We start from the raw sequence: 16,031 nt of genomic DNA, 5'->3' as shown, positions 1-16,031 counted from the left end.
GAAGATAGTCCCGGCCCCCTCCCCGAGCCTTTTGCTGGAGGCCCGGCCGGGCGCCCCTGCTCCTAGAGCCCGGGCCTCACGAGCCCCAGCCGCCGCCGCGGGCGCGCTGGAAGGCGAGCCGCGGAGACCGGCGCGGGCCGAGCGGGCGGCGGCGGCGGAGGGATCCGCAGCGACGCCGGGCGGGGCGCGGGGCGGGGCGCGGGCGGGGCCTGGCGGGGGCGGGGCAGCGCGCGGGGCGGGGGGCGGAACATGTCTCCCGCCGCAGGAAGATGAGGCAGCGGCGGCGGCCGCGAGCGTAGCGGGCCGGACCGAGCCCAGCGACGCGGGCGGCGGGCACCGCGAGCTCCTCACACGCCGCCCCCGCCAGCGTCCCGGCCGCGCACGGGCCCCTCGGGGCGGGCCGCGGGGAGGGCCGGGCCACGCGCGCCGCTGCCGCCGCCCACGCGCGACCCTCGGGGGCCCGGCGCGACGCCCCTTTGTCCGGGGGGGCCGTTCATGCCGCCGCCCCCCGCGCACTGCGGGCCGGGCAGCGCCGAGCAGGTGAGCACGCCGGGACTGCGGGCCCCGTGGCTTTGTGCGAAGTTGGTCGCCCCCCCCGCCGCCCCCCCCCCCCCAGCCGCCGCCGCCGCCGCGGGCCCGGGGAAGTTGGGGCGGGGGCGCCGTCCGGGAGTTCGCCCCCGCCGCGCCGCGGGCCGGGAGTCATTGTTCTCCAACTTTCGGCGGCGCGCCCCCCGCCCGCCGGGCCGCACTTGGCGAAAGTTTGCGGCGCGGCGGGCGGGGCCGCGGCGGGGCCCCCTCCGCCGGCGCCGGAGTTGGTGGGGGGCGGGGGGGCGGCCTTTTGTCTGGCGGGGAAGGTGCGGCGGCGCGGCCCGCGGGCGCAGGTTGAGGGCCGGGCCGGGCCGGGCGGGGGGGGCGGGGGCCGCGAACATCTGCTCCGCGTTAGCGCGGCCCGGGGCGGCGGCGGCGGCGGCCCGGCTTCAAAGGCCCCCGGGCCGCGCGCCTGCACCGGCCGCGGCGGGGGGGTGGGGGCGGGGCGCGGCGGGCGGGGCGCGCGGGCGCGGGGGCCTCCCCCTGGGGCCGGCGGCCGGGCCCTCTGCGCCCCGAGCCCGTTTCCAGCCCCCCGAGGTCCGGCGACACCCCAGAAGTTTCCAGTGCCCCCCCTCCCCCGGGTCGGCCCTGAAATCGGTTTCAACCACCCCACAAAAAAGTGCGGTTTCGTACTCCTCAACAAAGTCAGTTTCACACGCCCTGCGAGAGAGGGAGGACTTGGGGGAGGGGGTGCGCCGGGGCGGCCGTTTCACACCTCGCCCCTGGTTGGCAAACAAAGCGGGGGTTCCTCCGCTCCTGGAGTTGGGTCTCCCTCGACCTTGGAACCCCCTCTCCCCCGCAGCCTCCGTGGTTTCCGTGGGGCCGCCCCCAGCCTGGGAGCTCGGCACTGAAGCCGGAGGGGCCCCGCGCTCTGTCCGCGGGACGACGGAGACATATTCCGTTCCCTTCCCTGGGGGGGATGGGGCCAGGCAGGTGACTCTCCACCCCCCGTTGTAGAGCGGAGGCCCCTGGGACCGTGCGGGGGAAACCCTGGTTTGGGGGACCCCCTCTCCACCCCCCTCCAGCGGGAGGCAAGGGATGTTTTCAAAGTTGCTTAAAAATAATTCCCGGATACGTCGTGACAATAAAACAACCTAGGATTGTTTTTTGGGTTTTTTTTTTTTCTCTTTTTTTGAGTTCTGTTGTTTTTCTGTGTGGGGGTAGGAAGTTAAGGGTGGAGGGAAGCTTCGTAGGTAGGTCTCTGCACAGGGCACCCCACCAAACTCCCTTGCCTGTTTTTTTGTTCGAGAGTTCTTTTTGCTTTTGAGTTTGGGGTAACCTGGTTTTCAGCACGCTGTGACAGCTGCTCGTGGCGGGGGGGGGGGGGGGGGTCACAAAATTTCCCCTGGGATGCAGCCTGGGCCCCCTCCCCCTTCCCTGGCGGGTGTGGGAGAGAGGCGGTGGGGAAGCCTGTGGGGGGGGGGGTTGGAAAGGAGAGAGGTGGGGAGAGGGGCGGGTTCTGGCCTACTGGGGAAGGGACCACTCCCACCCTGCATCCAGTTTAAAATTTGCAATCTGATTCCCTGGTGGTCTTGGAGGGAGTTCAGGGAGTGTGTGTTTGCAGGTTCCCGACCCCCACCCCCACCATCCTTAACTCCCTGAGGGCTCTGGGGGGAGGTCTCCTGGGGCCCAAACCCAGTCCTGCCTGCCCTGCCCCCACCCCCAGGGTCGTGAAGGGGCTCCTTCTGGGAAGACCCAAGCCCTCTGGGCCTTTAGAGGAAGGGCTTTTTAAATAGCTCCCCCGTTCCCCATCTGTCTGCCTCTTGTTTTGGTCACTCAGACCTCTTCTTTTTCTCTGTTTTTCTGTGTGTCTGTCTCCTCTGCTCTTGTAGGGCCGTCTCTAGGGCCGAGGTGCCCATCCTGCCCCCTGAGCCCACCGTTGCCACTGGAGAATGAACCAGCCACAGAGGATGGCACCCGTGGGCACGGACAAGGAGCTCAGTGATCTCCTGGATTTCAGCATGGTGAGCCAGGGCCCTGCCTTCCTGGTGCCTCCTCTGCCTCAGTGTGGGTCTGCGCACCCAGGGTTCCTGGGAAAGAAGCTTCCGCCAGAAGTACCCCAGCAGTCAAGAGCCGAGCCTCAACGTCGGTTGGGCTGAGGGGTCTGGTGGGGGGCTGGTTGGGGGAATTGGGCTGCATTGGTTGTGGGTAAGCAGCGGCCTTGGTCTTCTGATCTGGAAAATGGGTGTGATCAGGGTTATTTATTCCAGCGTGGACGCAAAAAGAAAAAGGTGCCTAGCACCAGGTGACGGGTGTGGGGGCCCTTTCGAGTGAGGCAGGGACACGGGTGTTGGAGGTCTAAGAGCTCGGTTATTCATCCGCGTGGCGGCTCATGCGATGGTCGGTCGGGAGGGGAGCAGCGGGCAGGCAGGCAGAGATCTGGAGAGTGTGCGCATCCCAGGGTAGCAGGAGCTGCCGCTGTCACTGCTGTCCTGGCTGTCACAGGGAGGCAGGCCCGGGTGGCAGTCTCCCTCATGCTTCCCGGAACGCCTGTGTCCTGCCTGGCTGGACGGAGTTTCCCGGGGGTGCTGGCTTCCCGACGTCACACAGCTCAGCAGGGCCCGGTGAGGCTGGGAGCCAGAGCTCCCTCGGTGACTGGAGCCGGGGCGCCTCGTGAAGGACCAGGGGGCTCCGTTTGCCCATCTGTGCCGTGGGCCACCTGTCGCAAGTGTCGGGGTGGCCAGCGTTTTCTTCAGAAACTCCGCACCGTGCGTGTGCGCGCACGATTCATCTGTCCCGCTCCCGCACCTCCCAGGCAAGCGCTAGACCGATTTGAAACGTTGGGGGAGGGTGCTTTCAGTGTGAATTCACTCCTCTGCCAGCACAAGGCCCCGGCCACTGAGGCCTGTCGAAAACAAAAGTCCCCAAACCGAAACGACACCAGCCATCCTGTGGAAAAACACAGCCCACGGGACAGAGGGGCTACAGCTCCGGAAGGGCCGTACTGGTATTTTTGAGCCATTTTTAAGCCCCGTTTTATTTTTGCTTTCCCGGCTGAGTAACCTAGAGTGCGGTTCAGTTTTTTTCTTTTTTTTTTTTTTTTTGTTAAACTGACAAGTCACAGACTATTGGGCTGGAACAGACTGGGGTGGGGGTGGGCATGGGTTCAGACCTGGGCCCTTCGCCTCATCTGTCCAGGAGCCCTGAGCCCCTGGTTCCCCTGCCCCTTGTGCTTGGTGGGTCCAAACATCTCTCGCGTGCACGTGTTTCCAGCTCACAACCCATTTCGCAGGTGAGGAAATTGAGACTGAGGGTTAAGGTGTTCTGTGCCTCCCCCGGAGGGACCTGGGAGCTGGATTTCCACGCACCGTCCGTGCTGTTGCAGGGAGGGAGGCCTGGCCAGAGCACGGAGGCCGCTCCCCGGCTCGTCTCCCACCTCCCCTTCTGTCCGTCTGGAGCTGCCCCCTCCCGCCTGCCTCCGAGAAACTGAGCTGATTTACATTTTTTTAAAATAGCCGGGTTCAGACTGGAAGAGAAGACCTCCAAGGGGAAGGCTCGCCGGGGCCGGGTCACGGGTCACGGGAAGTGGTGGGAGAGGCGGCCGTCAGAAGGGGAGGAAGGAAGGTGGCAGCCACGGTGTTACAGCGGGCGCTCCCCGAGCGGGCCGATGAGGGGCCGGGGCCGTGCCGTGGGCATCGCTCGTCCGGTGACGCGGCTCGGTAGCCCGGAGGGAGGTAGCACTGGCAGAGGCTCCCGTGCGCCCACGGTGCCCTCGTGTGATGGGGTTTCCGCCTCCCACGTGCTCGGGGCCCTGAGCCCATTTCACGGAAGAGAAGGCAGGCTGCAGGGTACGAGGGGCCTTGTCAGTGCCCCGGTGGCAAGTGCCACATCCGCGGAGCCCCTGGTACCCTAGAGGACAAACCAGACACTTGGCGTGGGGCCCCCGTTCTCCCAGGGGCTTGGTGACTTCCGGTCCTGGCTCAGGCCAACCCATCTCTCCTTGCAGGCCTCAGTTTACCCAGTGGGACAGGGCCTTTTCCGGGAGAACGGGGCCCTGGGGAGGCTGGGCCAGTTGAATGAGCACAGCCACGCCCCCAGGAGGGGGCGCAGACCCACTGAGAACCTGCTTCCCGCCAGGCTCCACGCCTCCCGTGAGGCTCTGCTCCTGCGCCCGCCGGGGCCAGGTGAGCACGTGGCCTCCGTTTCCCTCCTGTAGAATGGGGCGTGGGGACAGGACCCCACTTACCGGGGCCCTCCCCAGGCTTGCTGTGCTGGCCTGAGAGTCCTGCCCGCAGGCCCCCTGCTCTGACCCCCTGGTGGGTGGGGTGGGGTGGGAGGTGGGAGGTGGGAGCATCAGCAGGTCCCCGATGAGCCCTGGCCTTGATTCCACCCACTCGTGATCACTCGGGCCCCCTAGACTCGGTGCAGGGATGGGACAGGTTTTGTTTTTGTGTGGCAAAGGGGTTTGTTGATGTTGGGTTTTCCTGGCTCATCTTGCTAAGCCGTTTAATCTCCAGGGACTTAACGCCGATCGGGTAAACGGGGGTGGGGGTGGGGTAGGGGCCGGAGGCGCTAGGGAGAACCGCTCAGTCACCTGTGGGGGGGGTGCTGCAGCCTTTGCCACATCCCTCCAGCTTCCTGTCCTTTCGGGCCTCAGTTTCCCTTGATGCCTAGGCTGGTGATGAGGGCCCCGGGTAGCCACTGAGTGCAGAATGTGGCACGTGGGGGACACTTGGCCCAGGCCACCCTCCTCCCGCCCAGTGGGCGTGCTGCGTGCTGCTCAGGGTCAGGGGCACACGGGAGGTGCTTCCGGCCTCGGGGAAGGCCTGAGCTCCCCTGTGCCTCGCTGCCCCCACGCTCGTGGAGTGTGAATGATCCGGCTCCCTCAGGAGGAAACCTAAGGAAAACTTGGTGTTGATTCTAAGGGCAGATAAACCATTTTAAGTGTGGAGATCGGTGACTCCGGCCCCAAAACAAACTGCACAGACAGCAGAGGTTTGGGGGTTTGTTTTTCTGGTGGTGTGTTTTTTTTGTTTTTTTTTTTAACGGTCATCTTTTAAGTAAACTCCCAACCCCGAAGCGAGGCGTGTGCTCCCCCAGCCGGGCGCCCTGACAGCTTTGAAACCCTACCAGATCTCCATCGCTGGCACGGGCTGTGCCTTCGGGCTTTGCCGGAAGGGCCTTTTCTGCGTGCAGTGTGGGCCTTCTGCCTTCTCTCCCCTGGGGTCTCCCGTGGACGGCCCAGCCCCCACGCTCACTTCTCTCTCTCTCCCCACAGATGTTCCCGTTGCCAGGGGCCAACGGCAAGGGCCGGCCCACCCCCCTGGCTGGTGCCCAGTTTGGAGCCTCAGGTAGGACTCCGCTGCCTCGGGGCGGCACAGGGCGGGGGTGCGGGACCAGAGGCACTCTCAGACTCAGAACCAGAGGAGGAGGTGTTTGGGGGCGGGCCGCTGGGGGTGGGGGGCCTGTGTTACAGTGGGGCACACGTGAGGTGAGGACTGGAGCCTCCCAGGTCCCCGTGGCCCCAGCGGGCCTTGGGTCTCCAGTTGAAGGGGGAAACTGAGGTCCAGAAGAGACGAGACACGGAATCTAGGTTGTGCTAACTCTTGCTCACCTTGTGAGTCCGGAGAAAGGCCCAGCTTCTGGCTGTTTTTTTTCCAAGGTTGTGTTACGAGTCTCTCGTATACAGGATCTGACACTGGGGTGACCAGCCATCCTGCCGAGGACCCAGGGGTGTTCCCGGGATTGGGGATTTTGAGCATTCAAACTAGGTCTTTGGCAAACCTGGATGAATGGGTTACCCTCCCCGGGCACTGAAGGCCCCTGACGTGGTTGGGGGGAGGGACAGACGGTTCTTTTCTGCTCAAGGAACACACAGGAGGCGTCAGGGAGGAGACTGTCTCAAAGCCAAGGTGGTCGGGGACAGTCTCTAAGGAGGTGATGTTTGAGTGGAGACCAAAGGGTTCAAGGCAGAGGGTACAGCTCTTGCAAAGGTCCTGGGGCAGGATCTGGGTTGACGTGTTAGAGGAAGAGAGAAGGGGCTGGTGCAGGTTGTTCAAGGCCTTTGGGGTCTCCGGGAGGACTTGGGCTTTTGCCTAGGAGGTGGGAGCCGTGGAGGGCTCTGGGCAGAGACTGATGCCTTGTGCACGTTGAGGAGTCTACCCTGTTTGGTGGGATTTGGGGGAGCCCTTCAGGGAGATGAGAGGACTTGGGAAACTTGGCCATCTTTCTGGGGTCTCAGGATCGGGACCGTGTCTTTCTGTGACTCTGGGATTTGGAATAGAAGATTCTTTCTCGGAGTCGTCCGTGAATTCCGTCGGGGCATCCCGTGTGCTTTGGCTGGAGGAGGGGGTTTTCAAGGGTGGTTTGTGCTCAGCCTCCCCCCACTCCCCCCAATGAAGGGAGGGACATCGTGCTGTGTCCTCCCATCCCCCGCCGGTGCTGGCCTTCCCCTCTGCCTGAGGAAGTGGCTGCAGGGCTGGACAGAGTCCTCTCTGGGATACGGAAGTCCCCACAGGCCATCCCGCCCCCACCCCCTAGAAACCTCACCCGGGAGCCGGCGTGCTACCCTTTCTCTGCTGGGGGTACACGGTCAGGCCCTGGGGGCCTCCTGGGAGGAGGTGCACGGCACAGGCTCGTGCCCTCGTCCTTCCCCTCCCCCAGGCCGCTGCCCCCGCTGCCTTTTCTCTTCAGTGTCCCCTTGGACAGCAGCTCCGAGTCCCCGAAGCCGAGGGGCGCCTCCAGGCTGGCCTGCCCTCTGGCCCTGCCCCGACCACTTTGGACGGGGATGGTCTTGCCCCGTCTCCTCCCCCTCGCCCCCCCCCCCGCCCCGCCCTGGATGGATGTCGTGTGGTTGTTCCGGCCCGAGCCCTCGCTTCAGCGGGCACCAGGGCGTGGGACGGGGAGCCCCAAGACCCGAGCTTCAGGGCCGCTCCTCACTGCCGCCCCAGGCACAGGACGTGCTGTGTCACCTGTGGTGGGCGGCATGACTGAGCCTCAGTTTCCTCATCTGTAAAAGGACATCTGCCTGTGGCCAGATGATTCAGTGAGCTTGTGGGCGTGAGTGCTTTGTAAACAGGGATGGGGGTGTGTCTTGGGACCCTCTGGGCCCGGGACCGGGGGGACCGGGGAGCCGGAGGCAGGGGCCGGCCCCCACCGAGGCTTCTCCCTGCTGGCGCTGGAGGCCCGGGAGAGGGGCGGGTCCCCCTCTGTCGGGAGCGGGGGGCCCGGGTGTGTGCTTGCAGGGGCTGCCAGTGGCTGGTGGCGCGCCGGCCCCGTGCCCCTTCCGGTCCTGCCGCCTCGTCCTGGTGTGGCAAGCGGTCCGTGGTGCCGGCCTGGTGGGAGGCCTGTGAACGTGGCTCAGGTCGAAGCTGAGTGGTTGCGGAGTCCGGCGGCAGCCGTGTTTGGGGGTCCGTCCGCGGTCTTTGTTTCGGAAAAAAGAGGGAAGTGGAGACAGCCTACCGGAGGTGGAATTTTCTGGTTAGCATCCGGGTGGGAAAACGCCGAAAGGGCGAATACTTGGGTTGGCCCCCTTGCGGGAAGGCCTGGGGCGAGAGCTCTCTGGCGCCAGAAACGGGGGGCCCGGCTGCGCGGGGCGTCAGGAAGTGCTTGCTGCCGGGCAGGGGACAGCTCGTTCCCGCGTGGCTTCCCTGGCTTGCTGCTTTGCGCGCTTGGGGACAGAACACGCGCTCAGGGTAGGTCTCCGGCACTCAGACAGACGCTGCGCACCAGGTCCCGGCGAGGGCTGCGCCAGCACTGGCTGCCAAAGGTGTCCCTGGTGAGCTCCCGGCGAGAACGTCCGTCCGGGGCCCTGCGCTCAGCCGGCACTGTCCTCAAAGCTCTCCGGCCTGGTAGGCGACCAGGAATCCGCCGTTTCAGTGGGCGTTTACGTGATTAAAGACGGTTGGCTGGCCGACTTTTCAAAAGTGTGTTGGCCGCGAGTTCTTGATGAATTTTCCGTTACTGTCTTGAGCCCTTTCGGGAATCGATCATCTGTTTTGAAGTCCTCGTCGATGGACAGGAGCTTGCGAAGACCTGTCCCGGAGGTCGAGTGCAGCCCTCTCCCCCCGCGGCGGCCTCGTCCGTGGTGCGGGAGCTGACCTCGGTACCGCACGGAGTCGTCCGGTCTCCTGTGCTGTGCACGCGCGTGTCTGCACAGGTGTGCGGGGGGGTCCTGTGCGCCTCACCCCACGTGTGGCCCGTTGACCCACCGCCTGTCCCCACTGCACTGGCGACAGCTGACTTACCATCATCCGGCTCATGGTTTTGTCACGTTGAGAACGTCGCGTATGCGAAACCGTACGGCACGGAACCTTCTGAGATTGGCTTTTTTTTTGGCCGAGCGGGATTCCCCGGAGACCCGTCCAAGTTGCCGGCCGCATCACTTCCTTCTGTGTTGTTGCCCGACCAGCGGGACGCCGGCAGCGATGACACGTGTTGGTGACGACAGCCTTCGGTGGTTTTTGCGTACTACGCTCCAGGCGCAAAGCCTGGACCCTGCGCGAGCCCTCACAGGGAAGATGAAACTCCAAGTGTATTAACCGTCCCGAGAAACCACCCAGCGCTGCCTCTTGGCAGCTTCCTTTAGCCCTGCCCTGTGCTGCTTGTGTGATTTGCGAGAGTTCTTTACGTAGGAAGGACGTCAGTCTCGTGTGACCGGGGCTGCAGCTTTTTTCTTAATTATAGCTCGCTAACGGTGGAGAGTTTTAGCACGTTTTGGTGTTTTACAGTTATTTTTACGTTGTCGGATCTCGTTCGTTTGCGGGTCCTACCCTGGGTGCCACTTCTGAAAAATCCTTAGGTGACACGGTCCATTCAGCAGTGCAGACGTGAGGGTCGTGGAGGCGCCTGCTCCTTGCTGGGTCAGGCAGAGGAGTGTGTGGGAACGCTGGAGGAGGGCAGGAAAGCTTCTGGCCGTCCTGGGTGGAGCAGACACGCGAAAGTGGGCGGTTAGTGATCTAGGTTCCCAGCCGTGTGCACACGTGGGCTCACCTTTGGGACTGCTCATGACAACCGCCCCCCGCAGCCCTGGTCCTGGTCCTGGTCCTGGTCCTGGTCCCGGCCCCGGCCCTGGGCCTGGGCCACTGATGGAGAGGCTGGCAGAGGGCACATAAGAGCTTCCGGCTAGTTCCGAGGAGGGCCTGTCCTTGGTGGAAGCACGTGCCCTCGAAGGGCCGGGCCCGGGACATCCGGACCACGCCCCCTTTATGAAGATTGACCACGTGCCGGTCACAGCGCAACATCTGACGAACGGGAAGGAAAGACGGGAGCACAGGCCGTGTTCTGTGGCAGCAGGGCAGTGAAACGAGAAGGAGACAAGAGGCCGGAGGGTAGAAAAGGTCCGGCCGCTCGGAAAGGCTGGAATTCCTTCTAACCTGCCCGTTGGGTTAAAGCCGGCACTCAAACCCGCAGGTGGGGTGGACTCGCGGGCACGGCCGGAGTCGTGCTCGGGGGAAGGACCGCTCGCCAGGACGGATCAAGCGGAGAGAAGCGTGCTGTGCGTCAGCGGGAGACTCGGGCCCAGGACGCCTCAGGGTGGTTGGGGGGGCGCGTCCTCGGGGGCGGGGCAGCCGTGAACTGTCTGTGGCCGGGGTGCCCCGGTCCCCCCTCAGCTGTGCCTCCGCAGACTCTCGGGAACAATCCCTTCGCGCCCGCTCCCACCCCACCCTGTGAAACTCATGGGGACTCTGGGAGGAGCTGTCTCCACAGCACTGGTTCCCGGGTTCCTTCCCCGTCCGTGTAGGTTTCTTGTGTTGACCCTTAGGGCTTTAAGAATAAACCTTGGAGGTTCGCCTGGGGGGGCTCAGTCGGTTGAGCGTCCGACTTCGGCTCAGGTCACGATCTCGCGGTCCGTGAGTTCGAGCCCCGCGTCGGGCTCTGGGCTGACTGCTCGGAGCCTGGAGCCTGCTTTGGATTCTGTGTCTCCCTCTCTCTCTGCCCCTCCCCCGGTCTCTCTCTCTCTCTCTCTCAAAAATAAACATTAAAAAAAAAGTTTGGGGGCGCCTGGGTGGCGCAGTCGGTTAAGCGTCCGACTTCGGCCAGGTCACGATCTCGCGGTCCGGGAGTTCGAGCCCCGCGTCGGGCTCTGGGCTGACGGCTCGGAGCCTGGAGCCCGCTTCCGAGTCTGTGACTCCCTCTCTCTCTGCCCCGTCCCGCTTGTGCGCGCGTGCGGTCTCTCTCAAGCGTAAAGTGAATAAAACGTTAAGAGAAGAGAATAAGCCTTGGGAGCTGAAGCTTGGGGCGGTGGGTTCTTGTGTGCTTTTGGTTTTCCCGCCCCTGCTCCTCCGCTGAGGGTCGTCGAGGTGTCGGACAGGTTTCCGTGTGGTTTGCTTCTACCGGGTCGACACCCCTTAACGATTCGCGTTTTGCCTGGGTTCCGTTTTCTGGGTGCAGCGGGGCCATCCTCCGGCGCCTGCTGTCGGCTCGTCGGCGGGGCCGGGTCTGATGCGGGCTGTGGCTCTGAGATAGATCTTCCCGCGTGTGCACGTGTGTGTGTGTTTATCAGTCTCGGGGCGTTGCCTTCTGGTCACACGTGGCCATCCGTGAGCGTGGTCCGGGCGTCGTGGTCCGGCCCTCGGCGGTCTTCCTCTGCCATGTCCTGGCACTGTCCTCGGCCCTTTTTCTCCCCTGGGACGTGCCTCGCTTTGCCCTCGTCCCCGAGGTGCGTGGGGCCCGTGCCTGGACCCGGCTCGGGAACAGTCTCCGACGGGCGGGACCGCGGGCGCTGGGGAACCACCCCCCGCCCTCTTTGCCTTGGATGCTTTCTCGAGCCACATTCGGTCCTGCAGCGATGGGCCTGTTGAGGTTGTGTCCCTGCCTCCTGTCAACTGTGGCGTTTTCTCGGGAGAAGATCTCACTTCGGACACGTTTGAAGGAGGCTAGTGCGTTAGCCTTCCAGGAGCTGCGCGGCCACGGGTCGCGGCGTGTGAGCGGGCAGGCCCCATCTTGGTTCCCAGCCTGCTTGGTTTTCCTTCTCGTTCTTGGTCCTCGGTTAAGCTGCCTCCTCTCTCGTCGTGTTCGCTTTCCTCCGGTCTTGGTTCTGCCGTCAGACTGCTCCTCTCCCCCGGACTTCTTCCCCTCCCCCGCTCGCCGTGTGTGCGGTTCGTTCCGCTGGCCACCGAAACGCATGTCTCGTTACTTCTTAGACCCACCTGTCGTTTGTCTGGAGGAGGTGCTCGTGGCGTCAGGCTCCCGTGGAGACCTCCGGCTTCCAGGCAGGGAGCGGGTGTTCGCTCCGCGACTGCCTAAGGCGAGGCGGCCGGTGCTGTGCCGGGTGTGGCCGGAGCCTCCTGTTGTTGCCACGGCGGCTGCTCTGTCGTCGTTCGCGGCCTAGAGGTGTGACGCGCAGCCCGATCGCGGTTTCCACGCGTGTCGCGTCCGGGACCAGGCACGGCGCCGGCTTCTCCGGCGTCCGTGGGTCGGGCCCGTGTGCGTGCCGGCCGCCGTTAGGCACGGCCCGTGGAACTCCCTCTGCGGGGTTTTCGTGGGCGATCCGGCCCATCCTCCGGGAAGGCGCCTTGGAGCCAGGCTGCCCCACGCGCGTCCCGACCCCCCCGGGTGCCTCTGCGCGGCGCGTCCGCCCTGCGCTCCCTCCTTGCCGTGCTCCTGGCGGGCGTGTGCCTTCTGGAATTGGCTCTGGGAGGTCGCGCCGTCTGCGGCCCCGCGGGTGGCTCTTCCAGGGTTTGTAATACCGCGGCAAAGCTCCCGTTCCCAGCGGGGAAACCGGACGCCCTGTCCTGTGGGGCTGCCCGGCCGTCGGGGCGCCGACCCTGCCGCTTGGGCTCTTCATGCCCCCGCTCCCCACCCGCGAGGCCGGGAGGCGGCCGCTGCCTTCGCGCGGGTTCGCCTGGCTGACTGCCACCCGCGCCCACGTCTCTGGGGCCGCCCTGGCCCGTCTTCTGCGCCCAGGACCGCGTGTGCGGTGCTCGTCCCCGTCCCGTTTGGGGTCGTCCGCGAGCCCTCGGGGTCCGGGCCCAGGAATGCTTGGTCGGCTGCGCCTCGGAGTCCGGTGTCGCGGAAGGCCAGCTCTGTGGGCGTGGGTCTCCCGCCCCGTCCCTCCGTGCATGGTCCCCGAGCCCCGTCCCTCCTGCCCTCCCGCGGCGTCCTTCCCGCCGCTGCCGCTTTGCGGGCTTTCTGTCTCCCTGAAACCTCGTCTCCGCGAGCCGCGCCAGCTCCGGGCCTTCCCTTGAGGCCTCGTGGCTGTTGCTGACGTCGCGGATCTTCCGGAACCTTGGTCTTTCTTCCGTGTTCCACGCGTGTCTCTGTTTTGTGTCCGTTTCCCGCACGGGGGCCCCAGGTTGGGGAGGTTCTCCCGTCCCCACACTCGGATGCCCCATGGGTCCCCCTTGAGCCTGAAGCAGGACGAGGGTCTTTCCGTTAGGAGTCGGTCACGGGTCTGAAATCCACGGGGGGCCCAGTTTCTGCAGCGGGGGGCCCCGTTTCCCCGTGCATCACATACGAGTGGGATCCACAGGAGGGCTGCGGGCTGCTGGGGCCGGGGGCAGGGGGGGGGGGGGCAGAGCCCCTGGCTTGGGGTCCTCCTGGTCTTGGAAAGGGTGGGGCGTGGCCTCAATTGCCTGTCTGTCTCCGATCTGCTTGCTCACGGGTTGTGAGCAGAGCAGGGGCCCCGCTTTCCTGCCCCCACTCGGGGCACCTGCCCCCAGCCGCGCGGAACCTGGTGCCTCTGGGGGGAACGTCAGTGCCTGGGGTGTGCACGCCGCTGGGCTCTCCTGCTGCTGCTGTTTTCCACGCCGTGTCTCCTCCTTTCCAGAAAACAGCAGGGGGTGGGGGGCGTTAGGTGGCCTCCGGTCGTGACCAGCCCTGGAGACCTTGCTGAAATGTGAAACCACGCAGCCCAGAAAACCAAGTGTTCCTGCAAACGAACAGGGCAGAGGACGAAGCGGAGGGCCGGGAACGCGGAGGCCAAGTGAGCCTGGGTTCAGGGCTCGGCCCACTGGGCCCCTCGCAGCTTTTCTCCAGCTCCAGGGTGACACAGGAATTGAAGGGTTAGCCCCCAAAATCCCAGGAAGAGAGGCCTCCCCTGGCTCGTGGGAGCGCACGGCCCCAGTCTCCAAGTCCAAATTGGTGTCGGTTTTGCCCCCACACGAGCCCCTCGGTGCTGCCCGACGAGCCCCCGGTTTGGGAAGATTTTGATGGTGAGACAGAAGGGCCCCAGGGGGGCTGACGGGCCCAGCGTGCACCGGCCGCCTGGGGAGCTGGAGAGGGCGAGTTTCCCGAGCGTCTGCCAAGTGGTGGTTCTTAAGGCGTCTTTTTTTTTTAAGTTCATTTAATCTGAGAGCGAGCACAAGCAGGGGAGGGGCAGAGAGAGAGAGGGAGAGAGAGGGTCCTAAGCAGGCTCTGTGCTGACATCGCAGAGCCCGACACGGGGCTCAAACTCAGGAACCATGAGATCGCGATCTGAGCCCAAGTTGGATGCCTGACTGACTGAGCGCCCCCCCCCCCCGGGCACCTGAGCTGGGCTGACGACCACCTGGGTCTTGCCTGCCCCACGCCCCAGCCTCGCGCCCGGTCCCGACATCTGTGGGTCAGGCTTCTTTGCACAGAGTAACCAGCTTCAGGAATCTTCCTTCCTGCTGGGGTTGGCTGAGCTTCTCCATAAAGGGCCAGCAGCTAATCTGTTCTGTCTTTGCAGGAACAAACAGGCGTGGTCACGTGTCAGTAAAACTTTATTTACCAAAAGCAGGCAGAAGGGGTTTGTGGGGGTCCCTGGGTTGCAGGATGCCACCCCAGTTTCTGGGGAATCCAGCACATGCCGTGGGCCACTGGGTCCCAACCAGCGTTGCCGCCCCGTGTCGCCAGGTGGGGACCAGGGTCTGCCAAGGGCCCACCACGCCCCGCCCCCCCCCCCCCGCCCCCCCAGCGCTTCCGGTCCCCTGCCCTCAGAGCAGCCCAGGCAGGTTAAGTGGCACTTCAGGCCCGAGACGTGGCCCTGGCGGGGCACCCCTACCCTCAGCTCTGTCCCATCCCGCTCCTGCTCTAGTCTGAGGCAGCCTCTTGGCCCCGTGCAGCCGAAAAGAAAAAAGGCGTAAAAAAAATTGCAGTCTGACAGCAGCATTTTATTCTATTAGTACGTTTTAATTAGAACACGAACGAGGGGTGTTATGAATATTCATGATGATTATTAAAGTGTATGATTAATCACGTGCAGTGGGGGAGGGAGGGGCCGTCCCCGGTTTTGTCACCGTCAGAAGAGGGGAGGCCAGCGGCCCATGAGGGGTTTTTCCAGAAGGGACAGAACAACACCCGTTACCTCTGCCCAGAGCTCATGGGCTCTGTGGGTGCAAGTCCCTGGGCAACGGGTCCTGGGGTGCCCCTCAGGCTGCCGGGCTTCGCGGGGGCTGGGCTGTGGGTGCCGAGGCTGTTTCCTTCGACGTGGTCTGCTGTGGTCTCGGATGTGGCCTCCCTGCTCACTGTTGCGGGGTCTGCTGCCTCCAGGGGCACGTTGTGGATGCCCCGGCGGGTGGGGGGCTGCTCCAGAAGGGGTGGGTAACAGGCAAGTTGGGTGCAGAAGGAGACTGAGGCTCGGGCTGCTGGCACTCTGCCCCAGGTCGCCCTGCCTCACCGGCCGCTCTGTTCCCAGAGCCCAGGTGGGGGTCCGGGACCTCAGGGACAGACCCTCAAACCTGGTGGCAAACGCTGGGTAGACCCCCGGACCGCGGGAGCCCCTGTGGGTGTGCCCCCACCCCCACCCCAGCTAAGGCAGCCCCCCACTGCAATCGCGTTGGGATTTTTTGATTAGAAAATAAAACGTATGTGGCCTATATGAATATTCATTAGGCTGAGGGATTAATATGCACAATTATGCAAATCCAACAGCAATTAAACACCAGCTTGGGGAGAGACGATTAACACAAAGGCACCGCAATGGGGTGAAATTTGAAAGGAGTTTCTGGTCAAGACGAGCGCGGGAGGCTGGGTGGGCTGGCGGAAGGATCCGGGCTGGGGTTCCTGCAGCCTCCCCCAAAGCCCAGCTGTGTCGGGTCCCGGGGCCACTGAGGTGGCTCTCCTGGCTGAGACTTAGGGCCTGGGCACAAACCTCCACCCCGTCACCCTCCAGCCTGACTCGGGTCCTGTGGAGGAGGGTCTGTTCGTACTCCTCCTGTTTACACAGGAGGGAGACTGAGGCACGTGGAAAGAGTGGCCCTGGGGCCGGTCTGGGGGCCCCCAGGCTTCTCTGTATGTGTTTGTCAGGCAGTGAGCTTCAGAGCCCCGGTCCTTAAGGGTCTGTGCCTACCGGGTGGTGCCTGGGAGTGTTAGGGGAGATAAGGGTCCCTCCCCGCCCCACCCCACCCCACCCCACCCCACCCCACCCCACCCCACCGCTACAGACCCAGGCCCTCTGCCTCTCTGGCTAACTCCCCTGCGCCGTCGGCCTCGGGGGTCCACCGGGCTGGCAGCAGCCCCTTGTCTCTGCCCGGACCTAACCGGGGTCCACTCCACCCTTAAGGGGCTGCCGGCCTATGTCTGGAAGGCAGTCGGTTGCG

At 64.7% G+C, this 16,031-nt stretch overlaps 1 protein-coding gene across 13 annotated transcripts in view; it reads left to right on the top strand.

Moving 5' to 3' along the window:
- Positions 1-248: 248 nt before the first annotated feature.
- Positions 249-16,031, top strand: part of TCF3 (transcription factor 3) — a 31,475-nt gene continuing 15,692 nt past the window's right edge. For 10 of the 13 annotated variants that reach the window (XR_006298660.1, XR_006298658.1, XR_006298657.1 and 7 more), the window contains exons 1-3: positions 250-540; positions 2,421-2,552; positions 5,807-5,879. Coding sequence is in view for 8 of the 13 variants with exons in the window: in XM_043590156.1 (XP_043446091.1) it covers positions 2,481-2,552; positions 5,807-5,879 (145 nt within the window). In the remaining 5 variants the exon portion in view is untranslated. Of the gene's footprint in view, positions 541-2,420; positions 2,553-5,806; positions 5,880-16,031 lie in introns of all 13 variants that reach the window. The other 3 variants (XR_006298659.1, XM_043590164.1, XR_006298656.1) reach the window with 2 other exon arrangements.

The sequence above is a fragment of the Prionailurus bengalensis genome, chromosome A2 (genome assembly GCF_016509475.1).
Source record: "Prionailurus bengalensis isolate Pbe53 chromosome A2, Fcat_Pben_1.1_paternal_pri, whole genome shotgun sequence".
In the NCBI taxonomy this organism is placed as follows: Eukaryota; Metazoa; Chordata; class Mammalia; order Carnivora; family Felidae; genus Prionailurus; species Prionailurus bengalensis.
This window is presented reverse-complemented; position numbering and strand designations above follow the sequence as displayed.